The sequence below is a fragment of the Columba livia genome, chromosome 3, assembly GCF_036013475.1.
Source record: "Columba livia isolate bColLiv1 breed racing homer chromosome 3, bColLiv1.pat.W.v2, whole genome shotgun sequence".
NCBI lineage: Eukaryota > Metazoa > Chordata > Aves > Columbiformes > Columbidae > Columba > Columba livia.
Window position 1 is genome coordinate 48365162 of NC_088604.1, and position 25858 is coordinate 48391019.

A 25858-nucleotide genomic window follows, 5' to 3' on the forward strand; every position below is an offset into this window, starting at 1 on the left:
ATATTCATTACCTGCCTTCCAGGTATGAATATATTGTCTATGAATATATTCATTACGTGCCCTCTTCCCCTCAGAATATCTGAAAGATGGTGACAGTGTCTGAGAGGAAACTGCAGCCACATGTGCCTCTATGGCCAGTAGGAAAGGATGTAGAGGACCTCGGGGTGGTACAATTTCTGATGGATAAAGTAACATATACCCTTCAGAGCTTGTACAGTTAAACTCAGTGTTAGCCTACTAAAATATAGATTCTGTATCTCAAAGAATTCTTACAAATAAGACATCTCTTTATATTGAGTAGAATTTCTAGAGTGAGAAATAAGTGCTGCATTAAGAAATGCCATTGATTAAAGAACTAAATGGAGGGAAGAAGTATGGAAAAGGAAGGGGAAATAAGTGACATGATGATGTCCCAACGAATTCCTATTCATTTTTATTCATTCAGTCGGGGGAGGGATTTAAACGAAGAGTCAGAGAAGTGTTAAAGAAAAGCTGACATAATCCTTTGAGCTCTCTTGAAATGCTCTGGAATAAGAAGAGATTTAAGAAAAGTAAATCAGTTGAGGAATTCAAAAGATGAGCAACAAGTTGCTCCAAAGGATAGAACTCATTTCCCCCAGTAAGATTGTAACCAAAATTAGGGATTTTAAATACTTGTTATTATCTCGCTTCTTTCATAAATAGACACTGTCTTTCGTAACAGGAACAAAAGTAATAGAGAAGAAACTGTGCTGCAGCGCAAAACAGCTGCTAGTGCCCCTCCACCCCCAAGTGAGGAAGCAGTGTCAAGTAGTTCTGAAGATGATTCTGGGACAGACAAAGAAGATGAAGGTCCTGTTTCTCAACGTTCAACTCCAGTGAAAGTGACTGATACAGGAGATAATACTAAAATCACAGAGGTAAGAAAATACTGTGGCAGGCAAAAGGCAAAGAGGCTAATCATGGACTTAAAATTCACATTTCCTTAAAAACAAAACAAAACAGTAACTGTTATAGAATGGTCAGAAGTAAAGCATTGAGAAATTAAGTGAAAGAGGTCTCCAGTATATTTTCTTCGTGTAGGTATTAGCACAACTGGTTACAAAACCTCGCTCTTGTCGTGCAGTGGTGAAACACAACAGAAAATAACATTTTAAAAAAATGAAAATTACTGTTGGAAGCCTATGGCATTTGAGAAGTACGCAGGTGAGGTGTGGTCCATAATATAAAGCATAAAATCTATCCATGTTAGTGTGTTAATTCAGAGCAGTGGTGCACTTCTGATCGTTGCTCCTTACAGTGCTCTGGCTCACATCAAGAGGTGGTCTTGGAGCATGCCAGTGGGATTCCTTTTGGATGAAACTAAACTGGGAGGTGCTTCTCCAGGAATGTCCCTGGTCTGTCTACATACTTAATCATTTAGTCCATGGTAGCTAATCTGGAGCAAACTCTCCTGAAAGACATTTACTATTGATTTGAGGTCCTGAGCACCACCTCTTTCAATTACAAATCTGTTCCTTTCGAATTATGGTACTTCACAGAATCACAGAATGTTAGGGTTTGGAAGGGACCTCGAAAGATCATCTAGTCCAGTCCCCCTGCTGGAGTAGGAACACCTAGATGAGGTTACACAGGAATGCGTCCAGGTGGGTTTTGAATGTCTCCAGAGTAGGAGGCTCCACAACCCCCCCAGGCAGCCTATTCCAGGTTGGAATGTAACTGCAGGTGGGTGTAACTGCAAATTAATGTTCAATCTGACTAAATTTTGACCTGATTTATGTGAAGTTTTTAAATTGCTGTTTCATAATTATATGGCTGACATTTTAAAGAAAGCAAATTAAACTAACTCCAAAAATGGGCATGATAATTTTGTCACATTAGTCCTATGCTATTACTACTACTAAGGTTGAGGATAATGGCAGGATAATAGTGAAACTGGATATGCACCGTCATATGAAAAGAATGTGTATTCTCAGTTGTGTACTATTAATCTTTTTTCCTAGTATAACTCCAATTCTGTTGGAATCCCTTGGGTGTTAATTTAATTAAAACATTCAGTTGTATGAAGTATTATGGAAATATATATTTTATTAATTTATTTAACATTTCCTGAAATCCTTTCCTGTAGATATCCATTTTGGGTACCACTGAAAATGTCTTAGCAAATGGATATGCTAATGGAGACTATACGAATTTGGAAAATACTTACGGTGTTTTGAGGGCTTTTGTTTGTTTAAGTCACAGCTAATTTAAAGGGTTATACTGTAGTGTTTGTACACCTTATAACTTTTTGAAGAAACTTCAGTATTAATGACCTTAGTCAGTATAAAATATAGTACGTGATAGGCAACAGAGAATAAAACTGCGGTTTTTTTCTGCTGCAATTCAAATTTTCATTCCATTCAGTCTTTAGCCTAGGGTTGTATGTTGTGAAATCATGGACTTTCAGCCCTCTGTACAAGACTGTCTTCTTCCTAACCTTAATGAAGCATTTTCAATAAAATAACTATGAAGTAATGTGGTATTAATTTTCGACAATTTGGATTAATTGTTGTGCCAGTGGAAGTGCATTTATTTCTGTATATGCAAGATATTTTTCTGAAAATTTTCCATTATCTCTAAATAATAACATACCTGTTTTCCAGCAAGTCATATTGCTTCTAAGAGTTAACAACAGGAATCCAACTTGAAATTTTATTCTTGATTCTTACCATTGCACAAGTTACCTCTCTTCAGTTTTTCCATCTGTATGTTGAACACACTTCAACACTCAGACCTAAGATACATATTTTTTATTTTTAAGATGCTTAATGAGAGATGCATGTAAACCCAAAATATGATTTAAGATACTATTGAATTTTAATGGCTTACAGTTGGGTGAACTATTCCGTTTCATTTTCATGCATCGGATTTTAGTCATGATTTGTATTGGTAATTTGTGCCATTGCTTATTAAAATTGCAGTGCTGGAAAGGATTACCTGTTCAATTATTCTGAATTGCTATGTTAGCAATTAACTTGGGTTGTCATTAATGTCTGCCTGCCATTGTGAGTTTGTCTATTGTCTTCAAAAGTACAAAGCTTCTCTTAGATACATTTTTGAGGGCATGATGTTTATGGAAACTTTCTCTTCAGAAACCAAACATAAAAACTAGCAATCTTAAAGACTCTGTTAGACATTAGGGTTTAACATGTTCATCAGCAGATCTTCATTTAGCTTGTGGTGTTTTCCCATTACTAGGCTAAGCAGAGCATCAAATATAGGCTCCTCAAGAAATGTTTTGGAATTATTTTTCTGGCAATGGCAATTACTTGTCTTGACACATGTAGTTAAAAAGTTTAAAAAGAAGGCATGTAATGGAGGGTTTCAAAACTTGATGGCTATTTTGAATAATGTAGCAAGAAACAAAGCAACTATGACTGAAAAAGGTGATAATCTGTCTAGTTGATTAAATAAGCATCTGTTTTCTTGAGTTGGTAAACTATATAAATGTTTCAGATACATTTTGTTCTCAAGTTAAGCTTAATTAAAAAAAAATAATGAAAAATGCACTTAAAAGCCTAAGCTTACAAATATTCCGTTTTATGTCTCTGTTAGCTAAATGGACAACTTTCTAGCACCTGAAACAGTGTCAGTCTGCACTTTGCTGTTTTCCTGTTTGTGAAAATGGATCATGTCTAGTATTGTTCGACAATACTGGAAGTTTGGGTGAAAAAGAGTAGTGTGGAGATTTTTGTGTGTGAAAGAGTTGATATTTGTAAACTTATATTTTTAGGTGCATTCTTGAGTAAATATGGTTATTCCAGAATGACTGGATGTTTGGTGAGGGATTTGAATTTTGGTACATTTTACATCAGCACCTGTAGAGAAAAATTGTAATGTTACAGGGGGCGGGGAGGCGGGATGTGTACAGCTGGTTCCTTTCTATTCACATCTCACAGAAGTTAATAATAAAATGCTTTTATACTTCTGGTCAGGACGTTCTTTCCAAAGTTCTTTGACTTTGGATCTTTTTGAAATAAAAGAAAACTATTTTTATAGTTGACTTACTTGCAGTCACCTGTGTCTTGTCAGTAAACCCCCTCAGTTTAACACTGAATCATTAGACATAGTGAAGAATTGCATGTGCATTGTCTCCTTGTTATAGTTGAATGACATGATTGTGTAACATATAAAATAAAAATAGTTTTGTTCAACCTCAAGTTTGTAATTATTTCAGAATTGGCAGCAGAAAAATGTGAAAGTAAATGTGGGAGCATGTTCTGAACGAATATGATTTATTCTATATTAAATTTAAACACAGAAGAGAGTTTAATACCCGCATCATTACATGTCCTATAAATATAATTTATTCTCCTAGTATGTTGTTCTATCTGATGTTATCTTTCGAGAATCCTTTCCTTTAACTGTGAAACAAATGTCTTGAGGAACATTTTTAATAAATGATTTTTATTTAAAAAACAAACACACACACAACACATTCACAAACTAAGACCACTGTGTATGTAAGAAACTTACTTGGTTTTGCCTGCGCTTTTAAAATCACTTTCAGGTGTAGAAAGAATTCATTGTTTGAAAGCAAGCTTTTCTTTGGATGTTGTTACTGGATCTTCAGTCTTAATCTTTCTTCTTATGTTGCAGAATGTAGTGCAATCAACAAAAGATGTGTATGGAGTCAATCTTTCAGATGTTCCTTCAGAAGATGATCTCACAATATACACTAGGTGAGATAAATTGCCAATGGTCATCAGTAACAGAAAATTGGAGCTAGTTAAATACAGGTTGTTAAAGTGCTACCTTTGATTAAACTTATTTAAATTATACATTTTAGAGATATTTATATATATATTCTGTTTTTATTAAATGAAAGATGCTTCAATAGAAATACCTGTCACTTAGCACAGTCCTAGAATTTAATAGGAAAATTCTGTATTGAGAGTGGTTCCGTGGTTCTAAGCTATATAGTCTGTGATTTTTGCATTTTGCAAATGTTGAATTACACAAATTCAAATCAGTCAAAAACAAAATAGCCTCTTCTATAAAAACGCATACAAAACAACAGAAGTTGTCTTCATTCAACATGTCTTATTCATAGATGTATGTATTAACTGCTACCTTTTACTCAAATATAAATAGTTGCATGACTTTTGATGTTCAAGGAAAATTTTTTGTCTGAATAATATTCAGCCTTTTTCTTAAACATCTTGGACTTTTCAGCTTGAAATAAAAATTTGTGGATTTTATAGGGAGACCTTGAGACTGTTACTAAATCTGGTATAGACTATGAGTAGAAATGTTGTGTAAAGTGATCAGAACAACTCACACTGTAGAAGCATGGATATCTGAGTGACAGATATTTGTACCGTAAGTTCCAAGAGAAGGACAGGTCAGTTTGGCCCATTATTGGAATTTGACTAAATAACAATGTGCAAATCTGTATGATGCGTGGGGTTATGCGTGTGTTTATATGCTCAGCTCTAAGCGTCGTGTGTGTAATAATGTGCTCTTTCTTACACACTGCATTTTGAACAGCATCATATCGCCACTCGTTCTTAGTAAATGCTTTTGTGAATGCAAACCGTACATACAGGAAATGATTAAGATACACTGTGGTGCAAAACAAAACACAGCTCTTTAGGTGGTCCAGCGGGTTCCCGCTCAATTCCCGCACGTTGTGGTAAGCTGTGAAAACATGAGGCGGTGTGCGGCACAGCCCCTGTGGGCTCTCTTCAGGAGCCCGGTGCTGCTGGTTTACTGGGAGCAGCTGGAGGCAAGAGCTGGTGGACAAGCATCCAGGTATCGCCTCCCTCCCAGCTCCAACTACACCGGAACTTCTGCTTTTATTCAAGGGGAACTTGGACTTTTATCCATGGCTCCTGCAGGAGCCATGAGCTGCCAGCTCCCCAAGAGAGATCAGCAAATCAATAGGGCGCTTCTCCAGTGGGAGCCAGTGACTCCAGATGTGTCAGTAATGCTGTTTCTGAATTGCCATAACCCCATACAGAATGCTGGCTATGTCTTGCCATTGTTAAAAAATGTGTACTTACGCTATTGTTCTCAAGTTCTTTCCTCAATAGCACAGAATAACTCTGAAGCCAACAAGAAACTGATTAAAATCTTCTTTTTTCCTTATATCAGAAATTAATTTGAACTTTTGCATTGTTTCCTTATCACAAACCACAACTAAACTAGAATAATTTCAGTTATAGATGAACTAGAACTGAACTAAAAAGTTATTTATTCAGTTCCCTGGTGGAGAAGATTGTTTCCTGAACTGCCATTTTTTCTTTGAAAACTAGACAGAATAATGGGAATTCAATACTGCGATCCGTTGGAGAAATTTAGATCCAAATTGAAGACCCTCTTAGTTCCTAAAGGCTTATAAGGCTGTTGCCGAGAGAGCGATTGCTTATGCAAGACACCAGGAGTGCAAATCAATTGCATTAGTGTAATGAACCAAGGTTTGAAACACCTGCTTAGAATGTAGAATTAAAGAAGTCTGAGAAAAGGGGTGTAAGAAAACTACACGTCACCTTAGAAAAACACAGTGTGTCTATCGAAGTGAATACTTGTGAAACATGCATTGAAATGGGCTTGTGGGCATTTATTTCTATTTTCTAATGTGTAATAGCAGTGATTACCTTGTTATATTTGTAACTTCTTCAATTTTTGAGGGAAGTTTTAATTCACTGTGACATCTTCGCATTTGGTGATACGTGATGATTAATCCTGACTTAGTTCATTAATCCTCTGAAAGCATTTTCTTTTTACTTAAAAGTATTTTTCTGTTAATTTTTCTTTAGGGGTAGCTACTTTTCCTACACTCTTTAGTTTTTGAAATTTCCATTTCTACCTGTTTCCTGCATGCTGAGTAATTTGGAGATAGTGTACTTAAAGATGGTTGAGGAAGATGTTTCTTATTGTCTCTGAAATTTTTAACTTCACCTCTGCCGCTAACTTCAGTTCTTTGTTTTAACCAGTGGAAAAAGGATGGCAATTTGACCATTACCCTTTGGTATACTGGATAGTTATGGTTCTGCAAATGGCCCAGTGTGAGCTGGTGTCTATTACAAGTCACTTTGTGCAGATGAGCAGCTTTATATTAACCATTAACCATAACCTGCATTAACCCCGTTTTATCGTTTTCAGGCTGGACTAACATTCAGTCTCTTGTTACAGTAGTACTGTAAACTCCATGGGGCCTTTGAATTTCCCTATTCCTATCCTTTTCAAGACAAAAACCCCTTGCATGTATTTCATTTCCCTCAAGCAATGCAGGTTTTAAAAATATAACAATTACAAATGCCTTACCTCTTTCAGCTAACAAGACATACTGCTATTTATGGTCTGATGTGCTGATTTATGGGGAAAGTATAGATTTTGCTGACAACCTTTATTACTATGTACATTGTTTGAGAATAGCAGCAATTGATTTCACAGTATGATTATAGTTCTCACTTCAAGTCTTTTTCTATTATTGTAATAAGGGAAGTGGAGATGTAAGATCCTGACTCTACTTGACATTGTTGGACATGTTTTGTATTTTTTTTTAATTAGCATGAGAGGCTTGCAGATTTAAAGTACCTCAGGTTAAGTTACTTTACATCAACTGATCTGTATTAAGTATATACACAAAAGGAAAGTAATTTGAATCTGTTCAGCCCATTTTCACTGATGGCTGAGATAACTTGGATTAATTCTCATCAAAATAGCAAACACAGAAGCACAGATTGGTTGAGGTTGGAAGGGACAGGAGGTGCCTTTAAATAATTTGAGGATGGTTACTGCAGATCAACTGTGCATGGTATCTTATTGCTGTCTGGTAACTCGCTTGTGTTAATTTAGGCCTTGTTTATTTCAGAATAATGGATAATTTGGAGCAATCAGTAAAGATAGTTACACCTTTAGTTTGCTTTTGTTTTTGATTTTTTTAAGCTTGTTCCAATAGCAATCTCCTGTGCTTAATAGATCTTAATGAAGTTTATTTCCACTTATAATTCTCTTATTAGAAATGTAAGTATTCCTTCAACATTCAAAGTGATGTTGCGTGTTTCTGAGGCTCTTGTTTCTACAGTATAGAATCTGAATGAACCAGAAAGAAAAGCCACAATAAGTTGCTTAGGAGTGAATTTTTCCTTTGTCTTCTGTACACTCTTCCATGCAGTTGTTTTTGCACTGTCAGTTGTCCCCTGTTAAAATATAGTAAATATTTCTGAAATAGACCAAGACTGGTTTTAAGCTAAATGGAAGCTAGCTATTAAAAAACCCCTGCCACATCAGAAAATTGAAGTATTAACATCATAATGAATATTTCCTTCTGTTTTCAGTGGCACAGATGTGTTGGAGAGTGCACAAATTGAGTTCAAGTGTGAGATAACTGCACATACACATACTTGAAACCTTCTGACTGTTCCTCTTAGACTGACTGAATAAAATTAGTGATTAACTGTTTTTTAAAAAATTTGCTCCCAATCCTTGCCAAGGAAAAAGCCATAACAGTATTTTGCATCTTGAGTGTCTTCCAGGAAATATTTGTAGATGGGGTAATTATCCCAAAAGCTTGGCCTTAGAAATAAGTGAGCTGGACCAGGATTTCAGCGGAATAAACTAGATTGAATTTGGCTGAAGACTGATTTAAATCTGAAACTTGAGAGCCTTTCTGTCTCCCTTGTTGATTTTATTCCATAGGCTGTTAATCTGGCTGAAAGCTTTGAAGAAGACAGGAGTTGACTGTAGCGGACTGCATATTGTATAGGTGTGGAGGCCTGTTTCTATCCCATGACATACTAGGTGACACCAATGAATAGGCAAATCTTTCTCAAGCTAAAAGGAGCTGCTGAGTCCTCACGTGCACCTACTGCAAAGTTTTAAGATATCTTTCTTAGTAGAGAGGCAGAACATGATCAATGACTTCTCTAACATGACTTAAATACGCACTTTTTGGTGTAATCTTCTTTAATTTGCTGAATTTATTTGGAGTAGTTCTTTTATTTCTTTGATTTATTCTCCTATCTACTGCTTCTCACAGGTTTGTTCAGCTGGGACAGAGTCAGCATAAACAAGACAAGAGCGGCCAGCAGTTTTGCTCAAAACACCACTTGGATAGGGTTATAAATTTGTAAGTATTCTTTCTCTTTTGCCCTTTAGCCTATTTCTTTTGCTTTTATTGTCAACCCCCAAAAACAATCAGGTAAATTTGATGTTAAATTGTTTAACGTCATATTTCAGCTGCTTTTACTGCATAAGGGGATTCAATGCATAGCATGAGGAATTGAGTTCCTGCTTCTCCCGTGTAACTTTAAAGAAGTGTATCATTTTTTGTGGTTCATTATTTCATTATGGTGGTTTTTGGGGTTGGGATTTTTTGGGAGGGCGTTGGTTGATTTTTGTTTGGTCATTTTTGTTTTGTTCTGTTTTTTTTGGTATTTGTAGTGCCAAGATGATTGTATGCAAAATTCTTAGCAAGCGTGAGTTATCACAACATGAAGTGCTGAAGCTACCGAGTTTAAAAGGCAATTTCTTCTGCTGTGATTACTTTTGAAAGAGGTAGTTTGAAAGAGATTGGTTGACGTGCATATTTTTTGTATAAAAAGCATTTGAAGTTGCAAATTGGTCTTTAGTGAGCAGTTATCTGAGTTTATTTGTTCTGAGAAGGCTACAAGTGCCTCTTATTTGTTTTAGTGGACATTTGAGGAGTTTTGAGAGGTCAAATGAAATATTTTTTTATATATTATGTATTTTTTAATATTACATGGTATGTGGCCAGATGCTGGAGAGAGTAAGGTGAAGTGTGAATTGATTGCTGCTTTCTTTTTTGTACTGGATGCCCATCTGTGTCACTGGAGTGAAAAGATCAATGGTAGCTTTAATCAGTATGCAGTGTTTTAACTGAAGAAAATAACATCTTGATTCTTGCACAGATGTTATTTTAACAATTAAAATCTGCTATGTTTTCCTCGAAAGTATCTCCTTGGCTTTTTTTGGTTGTCTGCTCATTGCTACACACTGGTTCTGTGTTTTTGTCAGTGATACTTTGAGCTGAAGAGGCTTTTTTTTATACAGCTCATTTGTTACAGCAGATAATTTTTGCACCTTGTTCCAAACAGGTAAGTAGGTGATAGCAGGTTGTAAGGGAAGATAAGCTCTGAATGCTTCTTGTCAATGAAACATTTATTGAATACCTTAATTCCAAAAGATTAGTATGAGAGCCAAATTCAACAAAGCCAATTGTAGTGGGATGGTAGGAGGATTGCTCTCCAGGGATATCTGCCATGCGGAATAACTTTTATGTATTCCATTGTGAATGGAGTAACTTTCCATTAATATGAAAAATAACTCTACCATTCAAATTACAGTAGGTGCACATATTTAATTCATATTGACATAAGGAATTTAACTGTTTATGATTATAGATTGATTATTACTGTACAAGAATGGCCTCTAGTGGTACGCCAGATCATTTGGATCTTTTATTAGTACTAATATAAAAAGGTTCGTGATGATATCCAAACGTCATGGTATTATTGAAGCAGGTCTTAGAATTTAGATGATGAAGCCCCAGCTCCCCAGCTGACATCTTCCTTTACTGTAGGCAGCTTAAAGTTTCACCAAGGCAGGTTTTTATTTACTTTCCTCTTTGGGGTGTGTGATCTCCTACCCAGCAGCACAGCCACTCTGTAGGACTGCAAGATCTTTACTGCCATCCACTGATTTACAGAAGCCTCAGCTTTGTTTCCTGCGCTGCCTCTAGTCCATTCCTCTTGCGCTGATGAAGTGAGGGATCCTCAAATATATCACTGACCCAAGTTGGGATAGACACTGGGGTGTCTCAGTGAGGCTGAGGGAGCAGGATAACATAATACGAGTTTAATATTGTGTTTGAGACAATACTGCCTAATATCAGTGCTTAGTCATTTGGTGCTGTATATGTTTAAAGTGATGATACCACTGCGCATCGTTCATCATTAATAAGCTTACACTTTGTAGGTGAATGTGCCTGTAATTTTATAATGAAATGTATCTGATGGGTATTAAAATAGTAAATGAGGTTGGTAAACTGTAAAACTGTTTTTAAATATGAAGGAACAACTCTGAATGTTTTGAAGGGAAGTGGTTATTAAGAAATTATTTTATAATGATAGGAATAGTTTTGCTATGAACAAACGCAATTCCTTTTGTGTAATTGCAAAATCTCCCAGACAGTGCAGGTGATAATAGTTTCTTTCTTGCCCCCTTAAAGTAAATTATTCCCCAGGATATGCTGCTGCAAAATTAACATATTAAAGAGAGTCTATACACATAATTCTGGTGGGTTTTGGGTATTCACAGAATCACAGAATGTTTGGGGTTGGAAGGGACCTCTGGAGATGATCTAGTCCAACCCACCTGCTAAAGCAGGTTCACCTAGAGCAGATCGCAAATATGTTCATTTTTCTCGTTTCCCAAGTGTAATTTCCTTGTGTTTCTGAATAGTGGAAGTGTAAAATTCATAGAGCACACAAACCTGTGCCTTCTGTTCCTCCTGGTCTTGAAGTCACGTAGATTATCTTTCCCTGCCAGTTCTACCAAACATGCTCTTCTGTGGAGATGTGCAAGGAAACAGGGTATCTTATAGTCAGTATTTTTTTTTTTTCTGAAAGTATATCTTTATGCAGCTTAAAAGTTTTCTTCGGGTTTTGTCCTGCAACTTTTGAAAAACATGTAAATACTACTTGGATGGGATTTAAGGCATGTTGTTCAGTTCTGAAACAAGGAAGCTTTCTCTTACTGAGTTTGAATTGCTGCTCTGAATCAGGAATTTCCTTGGAGAATACTTACTTCTTAGATACAAAATAGCATGAACATACTGTACTCAAGATTAGGTCAAGAGAGAGGGTTTTCAGTAACAGCAGCTGAGGCACATCTTGCACTTGTTGGACTGTGTGTTTCCTTGTTTCTCAAGGAACACTTGAGGAAATTGAAAAATTGTGGTAACTTGACTTAATTCTATGTTAGGTGCCTTTTAAATTGAAAAACATCTGGCAAATTTGATTCTCCAGTAGTTCCTTGTAGATACAAATGCAATTAAACCCCACTCCTTTTCAGAGGAAAATGAAGTACTCAATCTAAAACTTAGGTTTCTCATCAGCAGTGAGATGTAGTTTAGGCTTAGGTTAGTTGCTGTCATTTCCACACTTTTCAAGGTTTCTTTTAATACCCTTTTTTGATCTTTGTGAACTCCAGTATGCATTGTAGAAATACTGAAGAGAAGCTTCGGGCTTAAATTTAGAAACTGTAAGTGTATGTTAGAAGTAAAAAATGGATACTTGAACAGTGATCACAGTGATGCACTGAAATAATACTGAAGAGTAGTGGAGAATGTGGAAGGGTATTGAAGTTCCTCTTTTTGTTCACAGAAATGGCAGGAAGGAAAAAAGTTTAGAATTTTAGTTAGAGGTAAATAGAGCTAAACAGAGCTGGACTGCTTTTAGCACAGTCTATTATCATGTACATGAAGAGAGACTGAGTACTGTAGTATAATTACTATTGGCTGACACGGTGCACCTCTTCCTAGTTCCCTAGTACTCATTGCGGTGTCGTATAAATAATAGTGTTGAAAACTATGCACTCAATCACTTTTCAAATGTACTTCTTACATTTATTTGGGAGCACAGAAAATTTGATTCCCTCCTGAACAGGGAATTGAGTGTTTTAATTCACTGCAGCACTTCTGGAGAAGAGTGTGGAAATGCTGTAGCGCTCTTACAATGAGGAGTAGCTGGTTGCATATGTTGGGGTACAAGCTGTCTGCAGTGCCTGTGCCCGTTGTGACCTGTGTAGTATATAATAGCAGTAATGCATGTGCTCCAACCTTCGTTCATCCGCTGGGATCTACTCTCCTGTTCAGTTTGCAAGACGCTGATGATGCTCAAGCAGGAGAACAGTAGTGAGTGATCTCCGCAGCGTGATCAAGAGCTATGTTCTCCTTAAATACTGGAAAAACATACCCTGTCTTCAGAGATCTATCATATGGTCTGTGGTTTCAACAGTTCCCTTGATATTAAATGTGTCATCTTTACCTAGATTCTGTTTGTTATCCAAGTATTGATCAAATGTGACTCAAAATGAGTAGCAATTAACTATCAACAAGTTAGCAGCTATGTACAAGTAGTGTATGGGCTTTTTTACTGTTTCTGTGTACATGCACATTATACATATTATTTACTCACCAAGATAAAAATAATGCAGCAAATTTCAGTGAACAGTGGAGTACTCTACATTTTCCATTTTTGTTAATTAAATGGTTTACTGGAGTATTTTTACAATACCACTTCAAAATAGAAAAGTAAAAATAGGGCAGTATGTTTTCTAATTTTAATTAAATGTTTTACAGCTCTAGTTACTTTTGAAAGCTGTTCCCTCAGTTTAAAGCAATTCTCTTGTTCATTCAGTGCTTCCATATGGCATGTTACTATGAGGTCTATTTCTTGGAGGATTTGATAAAAATAGCTTTATATTTGCAAACATGGCATTATTTCTCCTTTTTAACTGCACTAAAGAGAAAGATGGTATTGAAATTGTCATCTTTCTGTGCATTCACATCCTAGGAGTTCTTGGGAGGGCAGAAGTAAATGAATAAAGGATGTTTAGAGTGTTGAGTATATTTATTTTTTACATTAAACCCATGCAAAATATCTCAATAGTTTCTCGACACTGCTCTGGAAACAGTGACTCAAAAGGGGTTTGTAATTAGTCAAGAAGTGACTTTGGAAATTAGAAGTTATCCTGGATTCTTAAGCATGTTGGTGGTTCACAGTACAGTGCTTTTTTGCATGCTCTGTGCTTCAAATATGCACCCCAACATGTTGTTTCACATCAGAAAGTTAAATAAACAAAAGAGTTTATTCACAAAATAGGGAATTGTTATGAATATTCTTGGAAATATACTTAAAGAAATTGTTTATATTCTGTCTTCTGTTTACACTAAGCTTAAATCACAGAAGTCTCTTATCTAGTTGTGTTCTCCTGATAAGTTGGCAGTCAAGGTTTCCTTTTAAAAAAAGGTAAAAAAAACAACAACATATTCTGCAGTTCAATAGAGCACCTTCTTGCTAGACAACCCTTTGTCTGAACAACCTTTAGTATTTAGCAAAGTTTGTTATCCTTAGTCTTGTATTTGAAATCTCCCAGAAGGGTCTGAATAAATGCTGTATTTTTACCTACAATTCATTTTATTTCTTCCATTTCTTGGAAACAGGATAGCTGTGCCTTTTGATTAAAACAAGCACTGCTTCAGCTCTTTGGAGATGTAAATATCTGTGTTAAAGTGGGAGTCATCTGCTTGACTTTCCTCCTTAACTAAAAACTCTTTGCCTCTGATGGATGAAATTCTTTCCGATTTGGTGATTATTGGGATTCATTTTACTTCAAAATGTGCTGTGCTGGATCTCGTGTTCTTTAACAATCGTATTTTAAGAAGTATATATGATCTAAACCTCTGTTTACATCTAGATAAAGGATTAGTCTTCCTTACTTAATTTGAATCTTTCATCTTTTTGACTTCTAAACAAAGAACTTCTGTGATTCTCCAGTATTTATTGCCTGTGAGAGCTCTCTTGAATTTTACTGGTAAAGCTGTTTATAAATTACCTGGGTTTTGTCTTGTCTGATGATGAAAGATTGTCTTCATTGGGATTCTAAGTGTCTTTAGCACTGTCTATGTGCTTGTCTCTTGCAAAATGGCCCAAGCCGAGTGCTACTGAGAGTATCTTCATTTTACATTCTGGGGAAGTGGTTTTAAAGTCATTGCGGGCACTTTACCTGGATGTACTCAGTACTTCATGTTGACTGGAAAAGACAAAAACCTATCAGGAATAAACACCACATAAAAAGAATAATTTCTTTTTCATTTTGGGCCTGAATGCTCTGTTCATGTTTAGTCACACATCTCAAGAAGAATACTACTGGGAAGAGTCTGAGGAAAATCAATGGTATGATCAGAGTTGTAGGACTCTCCAGAAAAGACTGAAGGAAATAAGTAAGTCCATGTTGTGATGGTTTCTAAAATGCTCTACTGAAGTTTGATAGGTGACATGGTTTGGGATTACGGTTTAAGTCACAGTATGACTGGATTTGATGGGAGAAGGCAATTCCGACAGCTTGTTGCCACCAAAAGGGGGAGGTCCTGCTCTTTCCCCGCTTCGTTATCACACACTTTTTCACTGACTTGTGCAAGCTTTGCTACTTGTTACAGCGCTCCATAAATCAGTCCAGCTCATCAGTCTGCAGCAGGCAAATACAACCAGAAAAAAAGGCAAATAGTTTTCTGGTAGATTAATGAGATTATTTAGACTGGTGAAGGTCTCGGTTATCACCAGAGCTAGGGCAGAAGAGGCAGAGCCACAGGGTCAAACGCAGCAGAACTTTGTTACCTGGCTGGTGGCGATTTGTTAGATTGGCTCAGTCATCTTGCAGAGCACCCTTAGGACAGGTGGGGGAGCAGAGCATGAGCTTTTCAGAGGGATCTTGGGAAGGTGATTTGGACTCTTTGTGATTCAGATCCCCGTGTTTGTAGGAAGAGTTATCTTTTTCGCATTCATCTGTTCTGTCAATATTGAGGTCTAAGCTTTTCAGATGAGAAAGCTCACGTGCCGAGCATTTTTAGTACACTTGTCAACTGAGATGCTCAATACTATTTTAACAATTAAACTGTGAGCATTTACCTGCCTCACACTGCTTTAGATCATAATTTTCATTTATTGATGTCTATTTCAAATTTTAAAAATTACATTTTTAATACCTGGATGTTCCCACTTGATCTCTGGGTCCTCTGTATTTCCACCCTATCTACACTGAATCCTGAATAAAAATCTACATGGCAAATCTCATACCATCCATTGATGTAAAAGAAGCCTGCAACAGTGACAGAATGATATGTGAATTGTGATGAAATTTAGTCGTTGTTTTTCAAAATCCAAGGACTTTTTTTTTAACCTGAAAAATTACCTTGAGCTGTAAAACAATATTTCAGTACAATTCTGATTTGACAAGGCACTTGTTACTGCAACACACATAAAAATTTAGTTTGTCTGTATCTGCTGTCCACCTGGTTTAGTATTTCTGTAGATCCTGTATTAAAAGGATAATGCAGTAGTCTCCCAAGACTAGAAAAAAATATTTTTATAACTGAACTTAGATTATTTTTTTAATGTGTCAAAACTATGTTCTCTTTTGTTATTAGATTTGCGTTTTTCCAAATTTTAAATAAATAACTATTGTGTCTTTTAGTACTGTGATCACAGTTAAAATGCTTCAGAATTTCTGTGGCTTGAAGCTTTTATTTTGTTTTGGGGTTAGTGGTTGGAGTTACTCACTTTTGCCTGTGAAGTCTCATTTTGATCCTAATGTCAGCAGTGCTGAAATCATATCCTCTAAAAATGTGACTGTAACAAATCCCTGTGAAATATGACAGTAAATTTAGTTATTTCTACATTGCATACTACCGTTTTCTTGAATCTGGGATTTTGTAGTACTAACAATCTCTAGCAAAAACCAGCAAGTACTAAACTATGTGCCACCTTAGCTCATCTACTCTTAGACTTTGTGATGAAAATTCTCAGAAACCTTTCTTCAACCTGTCCCGTCTTGTCTGTGAAGTGATAGATTTCTATTAATCAGTTTAAGAAAACTGTCTTCCTCAAGTAATTCTATTTGAAAAAGGTAAGTCTAAGCTTTTCCTTTCCAAAAAGCAACACAATATTCCTATTTTTTTTTTTCTTTTGTGTGTGTGTCTGAGTGTTCTTTTGATACTTGTTTTGTCCGGTACTACCAGTAGGTTCCTTTGTGTGTTCAGTCTTTAAATTTTGAATTAGTTTGTGGTCAGCATAAAGCACCTCTGCTTAAAAGATTCATCCTTCCTCAGGGATCACCTTTCTGTATCAGATGTTCTGTCCTTCTCTCATATTCCTTCTCTCTGCACTGTAGAGAAGCTGCTTCTAATTTGGATTGTAAAATGCTCATTTAGATGTATACCTGTGTAAACAGAATTGCCTTTCTCTAACCTTTGAAACTGTATGTGCCGTTGGGAGTTTCAGGTGATTGCTCTGGGCCCTGGCTGCAGTCCCAGCTTTGCTGTGAGTTGGTTCTGTGAGATACAAGTTGCAGAAATATCGGACAGAGAAGGTTTCCTGGTTTCAGTCCTCTCCACTCACAAAGAACGTGACTGAAACTTCGTTGCATGGAGGCGTTAGTGTCTAAGGAAGGAAGAGTCTGTTGAAGGCTCTTTCAAGAGCACGGCAAGGAATTTAAAGGGATGCTATTTATGGGGACAAAAAACAAACAAAACCCTACAACCCACAAAACAAAACCCCAAACGCAACCTCTGGATTTGCCGGAGTTTTGTAGGTCAGATGTATTTGCATAGGATTCAAACAAGGCCACAAAGTACATTTTGTCTCGTTCTTTAGATGTAGTTCCGAGACCTGAGGAGAACTAATCAATGTTGGAACACGTGTAGTGGCTTTCTGGCTGCTGTGTTTCTGAGAGCTCAGCACATCACCGTGCATTCTTCCCTCAAAGTATGGAACATCTCCGTTGTCGCCGAAGATTTTAGCTGTATCTGCTTTTACTGTTGAGAGAAAGCCACTTGGTGAAACCATAGCACCATGAAGCCTGTTCACAAGTGGGAAGAAATGAACGGAACTTTGCCTGTCAAGGCTGCTGTCCTTCATGATATGGTGTTTACGTTCCTGTCTATGTAATTTTCATCGTGAGGCCATAGAACTACAGTTCGCCCAGGGAGATCTGATAGCCAAGTCATAAATAATATGCTCTTCTTCATGGCTCTATTGTAAAATACTCAGTAGATGAGATTTTTACTTGAATAGTGTTAGAGAAGTGACTTAATTGAATGACTGGTTAATACAAGCACTCTACAAATAGTTACAGCTTAGTACAAGGTTATTAATCAAAACTGGCATGCACGAACATGCAGTTCTTTCAATATATTTTTACCATGTTGAAGCAAGTAGGTGGAAAATCAAGATACAGTCACTAAATACCCAAAATGAAATACACTTTACTGCCCAGCCTTCCATTGTGCATAAGGAAACGACTTTTGACTCGTTAGTGCTTCAGAAATGTCATATCTTTACAAACAAATCAATAAATAGAGAAGGCGTCGAATTAGTCTTATGGCTTTGTTTTGGTTTTTTGCTTAATTACTGACTTGCTAGTGGAGTAGATGAGATGGCTACATTTGACTTTATTTGGTGTTAGTGACATTGGTAAGTACAGTGTGCTAAAGGCAGATACTTTGCTAGAGTCTCAGCTTGAATGCTTACACTAGATAAATAAGTATCTGCAGAAGCTGAGGGTGCTTTGAAAAGCCATCTGCTTTTTGGGCACATAGATAGACTGCTGTCTGGTACCAGTTTTTAAAACACTCACCTTAATGTGTTGTAATAAACTAGAAGAATATGATAGTGATGATGAGAAGAAACTATCACTCTGTTGGGAAAAAAAAGTAGAAAGAAAAGGTTAAGTATGATGGAATTTCCACAGTATTATTCATACAGTTTACCAGCAAAAAATAAAATAAAATGCTCATTTGGTGAGAACATAATAGGAGAGGTTAAACTCTTCAGAAAAGTTTGAACTCTTCTGAAATAGAAATTTCATCTTGTTTAAGAAAAGCATAAAAATGGCAAGGGTTTGGAAATTTTACCCTGGTCATACAGGCAGGTAACATGCTTACATCCTTAGCGTTTGCTTACATTCCACTGTAGTGCCACAGAATTCTAAGACTAAGAAACGTAAAGTGCAATTGTAATACAATCTAAAAAGAGGAAAAGTAAAAACATGATCTGTGCAGTAAGGCTTCCCTTTTTTGCAAACATTTTAGCTTTACTTTTTTCTCTAATTCTAGAATAGCTATATACAGAGTGTTTCAAAAAGATGGACCCAATTTGAAGTCAGTATATCTCACGAACCGCCCATGAATGAAACTCTCACCACTTGAAGGGGTGAGGTACAGAGTTTCAAATTATTGCTGCTAGATGTAAATTGTTGTGTAATTCTAACATGTTGCCATTGTGAAAAATACTGCCTTGAAACTGGGTCCAGCTTTTTGAAACACCCTGTATTTCTATTACACAACCTAGCAAGTTCCGTCTACATCCTGCTAAAATGTAACTTGGCTTTAAGTATGTAGCTGAACTCTGTGGGTGACCATAGATTTTATTGTCTCAAGTTCAACAGCACACCTGTATTTTATTAAAAGCATAAGTAATTGTATCATTACTGTCGAAGTATAAGCAACTGAATATATTGCTATGTAAAATGGAAAAATACAAATTTAAATATGAAATTGAAAAATGAGAATTTAACATGCCAACATTTTTATTTTATATGATATATTCCCATTTTGGTGGAATCTTTGGCATACTATGTTACATGACACACTGCAGTTGTTTTATAAGACTAACAAGCCATCACATGATGAGACATCCAAAATCTGGCATACTTAAATAAAATAAAAGGTTATAAAATAAGAGAGCAAGTTTTTTGCCAGTTTTAATAGAGAACCTGGTTTATAAACTGTCAAACATTGGTTGATGCTAATAATAAAACTAGAGGGCTGTTACTGCATCTCATTTATAGAAGGGCTCTGCCACCATTTGAGTGTTCCAGTTCTTCAAAGGCATGATGCCTTGTGTTTTCCCTTTAAAAGAGGATATAATAAACACAAAAATAACTTCTTGTCCCTTGAAGAGCACCCAGATAGTGACTCATGACTGTGGCTTCTGTGGAATATGACAATGATGCTAATATCTATGAATTTTCATTGCACTTGAGCTGATCGATGTTCACTTTTGGAAACAGTGAGCTTTGACGGGAAGTTGCTGCTGTCATTTCTTACCTGAGAAGCTGAGCTCAAAAATATGTGCATATACTAATAGAATATTCAACAATTGCATTCTAACTGTTTTTCAGGCACTGGCACTGGCTACTCTTGCAATATGCTATTATGTAAAGTAGTTTGAAAAGTTTTCTTCAGTAGCTAAAATAGTAGGTGATAAATGAAAAGCTAGTTTAAAAACAGTCTCGGGTATTAAACACAGTTTTTGTTCACTGCATTATCAGAGAGGATGGAGTAGACCTTGGAACTCTGCATAAATGGCAAGGTGACGAGGTTGATCAGAAAATAACTAGTTTGTGTGGAGAGATGAAATACTCTTGGTTGTATGATACTGATGTGGAGGAGTCAAACAGAGCATGGCAGTCCACCATTTTTCCCAATGCAAGAGTTATGACCAACCAAGGCCCAGAGTAGAATAAGAAATTACAGGAATGTCACATCGTATGCAAGTCACGGAAATTATTGCCACAAGATCCTGTGTCAAATGCTAGAAAAAAAAAAACAGTGAAAACCTATGGAAATGACTTTTCATGAAACAATAGTCCGGTTTCAGATTTTGCCTGAGGTCGATCCTAAGTCCTGGTTGCTCAAATGCAGGAGGATATACTGGAAAAGGGGTTGTTAAGTACCTGTTCTGTTTTAATAACCTGTCTGCAAAAATTGCTGCTAGCTCCCCCATGTGACAGGCTAATTGGGTCCATGGAATTTGGGTTCAGGCTAGAAGGAAAGATCCAATTTAGAGAAGTGTTCAGTGTATGTGGTGGTAGGAAAGTGAGTCTCTGAAATTGAAATGTTTGTGTTGTACTGAATACTTGGGCAGCATTGTTTATTATATAGAGTATTTATAAAGCAGTAGTATTTTAGTAGCTAGCTAGAAAGTAAATTACCTTTTCCAGCTGAAATAGGAGGTAAACACGTATGACACTGATGATTTAGAGAATTATTTAAAACATGTATGTAATTTTTTTCATAACCAAGAAATAATTTATTTCTCCAGTTTAGCATTTATAGGTGCATTGCATAGAATCACACAGAATCACAGAATCGACTGGGTTGGAAAAGACCTCAGAGATCATCGAGTCCAACCCTTGGTCCAACTCTAGTCCATTTACTAGATCATGGCACTAAGTGCCATGTCCAATTTCAGTTTAAAAACCTCCAGGGACGGCGAGTCCACTACCTCCCTGGGCAGGCCATTCCAATGCCTGACCACTCTCTCTGTAAAGAATTTCTTTCTAATATCCAGCCTAAATTTCCCCTGGTAGAGTTTAAGCCCATGCCCCCTTGTCCTGTTGCTAACTGCCTGGGAGAAGAGACCAATCCCCACCTGGCTATAACTTCCCTTCAGGTAGTTATAGAGAGTGATGAGGTCACCTCTAAGCCTCCACTTCTCCAGACTAAACAACCCCAGCTCCCTCAGCCTCTCCTCATAGGTCTTATGTTCAAGTCCCTTCACCAGTCGTGTTGCATCCACTGTTGTACATAATCATAGTTCTGTCAGATCATTTTTCCAGCTCTCTCATCATCTCGGTGATGTTTACTGGCCTCATCCAAGTATTTAATTGTCTGTCTTGTATGGCAGAGCCCAAGAGTGGGCAAGGTTCTCCAAATGTGGTTGTTCAAGCCCTGAATCACAGAATCACATGGAGGGAATTGATCATTTTGCTTGAGCTGCTGGCTACGCAGTTTCAAAGAGTTGCAGTTAAAATTACCTTACGAGTGAGTCTGATTTACAATAGTTCTTAGAAAAGGTCTCACATACTCAGGTTCGTCTAAACATTAAACTACATGTTTTTCTCATAAGTAGATATGAATATTAGGATTTAAAGAGAGCATTTATGGTACAAAGATATTTAGAAAACATTCTCATAAAATAAAAGCTGGTAATAAGTTGTCTGTTTCCTGATAATTAGATGGAAAATTCTTATCTGAGAAATCCTTCTTGTATGTTGGTTCAGAGTACAGGGTGTTTCAAGAAGTTGGACCTGTATATTAGAATTACACAAAAATTTACAAACAGTTTAATGAGTTATCAGTTTTACTAACTTTTTAATAAATGTTTTATATTCCCTCCACCTGCTGTATGGACAACATCAAGACAATAGTTGATAGTTTGTAGTTGCAAAGATACAGTGATGTCAAATTGGGTCCATCTTTTTGAAACACACTGTATAATTACTTGCTTGTTATAATTGCTACTAAGTTAATAGCTCACTAGCGTTTTTCTTTTATCTGCTATAATGCACGGCACAGATCTGTCTCAGCTTGGGTACTTAGTCACTGTAGCAGATCAGAGGAAGGATAAAGAAATGAGGACAGAGTTGGAGGGATGTGAGACAGTATTCAGTGATTAGTGACAACTTACCTAATTACCCTACTTGGAGAGCTGGGTCTTATGAGGTCTGCAGTAGTGATAAAAATCTAGGTAAATGAATTCTCTAGTGGAAAGTAACCTTTTCATTGGCCCTCATATATATTTCAAGATAAAGAAATACTCTTCTTTCTCTGTGGAAAAATTTTACCTAAAGTTCCAAATATTCTGCATGTTTATTTGTTTGTTTGTTTGTTTTTCAGAATACCCATCTCCTCCTTTTCTCAAGACAATATTTATGAAGTTCAGCCTCCAAGAGTTGATAGGAAATCAATAGAGATTTTCCATGCACACATTCAGGCTGGAGGAGGAAATATGCAGCCCCTGGGAAAAGACGACTTCCTCATGTACAGAGAGTACATTCGAAACAGATACATGTAAAGACAAGCTGGATTCTCCTGCCAGGTCTACTGTGCTGATAGGTCATAAAAAAAATTTAGAAAGAAAATCTAGTTTTGTTATTTTGCAGTAATACATTTATCTAACATTTTTATTTATTTGCTTTACTAGTATATATTTACGGTATTGTGTTTTACAGGAAAAAAAGTGATATAATGTCTACTCTTCAGCTGAGAGAGACTGTGTGTCTTAAGAGACTATGTGAATAATAAGAGCACCTACAGTCACTGAAGAGTGTGTAGTAATTTATGGCAAAGAAAATATTGCATCTTTAGGTTTTTATATTAATTTCTTACATTGTTATGTTTGCTAGTAAAGCTGAAGTGATTCATACATAAGAATCAGAAGAGAATACTTTTCTTCCTCTTTGTTCTGTGACAGCAAACAATCTTTTTACAGCAGAATGTTTTCTGATGTTTCTTGATATTTTTAGCAAACTGAGTGCTAAAATGACTGCTTGTCATTTGCTGCTTTCTTAAGCAAACATGAAAAATACTAATGAACTTTGTAACCCTAATTTGTGTCAAAAGTAATCTTGCTGGTGCTGGTAGCTACAGAACATGTGCCACATGCACGGTAAAAGGTGCTTGTGACAAATTGTCATGGGCTTCTAGTAGGACACTGAGGTGAAGCACTAACTGACTGCGTCTGCAGATGAAGGAAGGCTCTGCACTTCACTGGGTTTAGACTTCAGAGGGCACAAAGCCATCCTGTCATTTTTCTGTATGACAAGCATTATCCTTTTTGCAGCATACTCTTTCCATCCCTGGACTTGTGCTCTTGCAGGGTGCTTTCAGGTTCAAGCCTTACAGCCTCCCAAGAAATCATTGTCAGTCAGTGAGAGTGGATCAGCTGGGGGGGTCATGCAAGAGGAAGCAGTAGTTGGGTTAGGCAAGACTGAACGTCATGCCCAGCACTAGGTTAGAAGTGGAGAGGCAGAAGGTAGCTAAAATAGGTTGTTTAATTTGGACTTGTAATTAAAACATTTATTTTAAAAAAAAACCTGTTATTTGCAATTACAATTTGCAATTACAAAATTCCGAACACTGCTTCCTAGCCCTTTGCCTTGAAGAATATGGACAGTATCAGCAGCATCCTTAGCAAGCCATGTTATTCTGCAAGCTGGTACAGACCATTTTTCAGGATTTTCTGGAATATCTGAATAACTGTTTTAGGGATGTCAGCCAACTGTGTGTACCAGATGTAGGCAACATGTTTGTGTTCATAGTAAATTGCTTGCAGGAAGCTAATGCAGGTTCTTGGCTGCATGCTGCAAACATATTCTGAATATGTTTGAATAATAAGTTGCACTTTCGTCAGTAAATGAGTGAAAGAGAAGACACAGTGGGGAAAGGGAAAAGATAGAAGTTTCTTGCAATAGAAGTCTGTGTGCTTCAGGAAATGACTTGTATACAGTCAGTAGAGAGAACATGGTACCTCAAGCTACTGAAAAGTTTTGATGTCCCTACATTTTTGTTATTTGATTAATATTGTTTTGAGAGAAACTAATGTTTTTTAAGAGGTGCAAGAATGAAATGTCACTTTAGGTAATACTTCACTGCAATTGTTAACTTTTTTTTTCCTGGGAAAAAACCTGTACTGAATTCTTTTGTGTGATATGAAAATTAATTTGAAGAAATAAATTCTTACTTTGGAAAAATGTAGATCTGGAGTCATTATCCTAATGAGGCAAATGCATGCTTTTCTTACTGCACTTAAACTATTTCAAAGAATGTTTTCTAGCCTATCACAATCCTTATATTTTTGTCGTTCGTAGTTGCTGGTAATTCATAAAAGTTTTTTCTTGGAAGTGTGCCACGTAACCACAGATAAGGCACAAGACGATGCGCTTTTTTTCAACATCTGATGTTGCAAAATGCAGGAACTATAATTGTTTCACAAGATAGAGAAACTATCTTCACACTTCAGCAATTCAAACAGTCCTCAGGAAAAGAGGATTAAAGGGTTTTGTTTTTACAAAGCCATGAGAGATGAATGACTTCTCAGTCCATTCTCTGTCTGGGCATCCTCTTGAATCTTTTAGTAAGTGTAACTGCTGCTTGTAGGGGTTTAAGCCATGTGCTTCATATGCTTGGATACTAATATTCAGGTGACAGCTTGTATGATCAGCCATCGGTGTACTCCTGACAGCTGCTAAGAATACTTCAGGGTGCTAATGTCAACTGTTTACTAGGTTTATTTAAAAAACAAGCAAACAAACAAATGTGCACAAACCAAGACTCCCATCTTAACACTGCCTGAAGGATGAACTTTCAACAGTCTGAATAGATCTGCTGCCTAATGTATGTAAAGAGTTAATTTAAAAAGAAAATACACTCATCACACATATAACAAGGTCATTTGTACGAAAGACTCCAGAGGTGTTGCCTCTGCATCTACTGACTTTATTCTGAAAATAAGGTCCAGTTCTCAACCATGTTTGAAGTTGTGAATAGATACATATATTTCCCTTTCAGAAGATGAGGAAAAAGCATGTAAAGTAAGTATAAACACAAAGAGACTGGGCTGTGTGTTCTCTGAAGACTAACATGGAGCTCTTTTTGACTCTTAAGGGCTAATGATCATCTTTAATTTTCAACTATATGGACAAATAAAATATTTGAGATATACGTTGGTTTTCCTCCAAAATATATTTAGCTTGTTTCAGTGTGTTTGAAGGTAGCACTGTAATACAGTGCCAAAGTGTCCACCTGGGGAATAATGACTTTGGGTTCTTTTCTTGTGGAATCGGGAAGCACAGAGATCGGATTAGGACTGTGTCGTTTCTGAGCCCATGGCTGTTTGATGTGTCTCTGAAAGCTTCAGCTGTGTTCTGTGCCCCGTTGATACTTGTGCCCATCGGAGCAGTTATTCCCCAGCACTTTCATTAGTACCTTCCCCTCCTTGTGAGTGTTGCTTCCACTTCCAAAGCCCACTGACTTTTTGTTCTCTCTCTCACTCCTTTCCAGAGAGACTCAGATATGACCCTGAAATAGGATCATTTTAATGTGCACACAACTGCAGCCACTACAGGAGAGAAAGGGAAACAGCTGTACCTAGTTCTGGGCAGCTCTTGTTTGGTTACTGAGTTTTTGTCGTTTTTGTGCAGGATCGCAGAAAGGTTTCACAGGCTTAGGCCAGCCTTCACTTGTATAAGCTCCATGCATGAGTGTTGAGGTATGTATGAAGTATTGTTCCATTTGCTGGCATAG

At 36.7% G+C, this 25858-nt stretch overlaps 1 protein-coding gene across 2 annotated transcripts in view; it reads left to right on the forward strand.

Moving 5' to 3' along the window:
* The window catches only part of FIG4 (FIG4 phosphoinositide 5-phosphatase), a 69289-nt gene extending 44979 nt beyond the window's left edge, over positions 1-24310 (forward strand). The window contains exons 20-23 of one of the 2 annotated variants that reach the window (XM_065059711.1): positions 704-899; positions 4621-4703; positions 9008-9097; positions 22451-24310. In XM_065059711.1, the coding sequence (XP_064915783.1) occupies positions 704-899; positions 4621-4703; positions 9008-9097; positions 22451-22628 (547 nt within the window). In that variant the 3' untranslated portion in view covers positions 22629-24310. The other variant, XM_065059712.1, reaches the window with a different exon arrangement.
* Positions 24311-25858: the final 1548 nt, after the last annotated feature.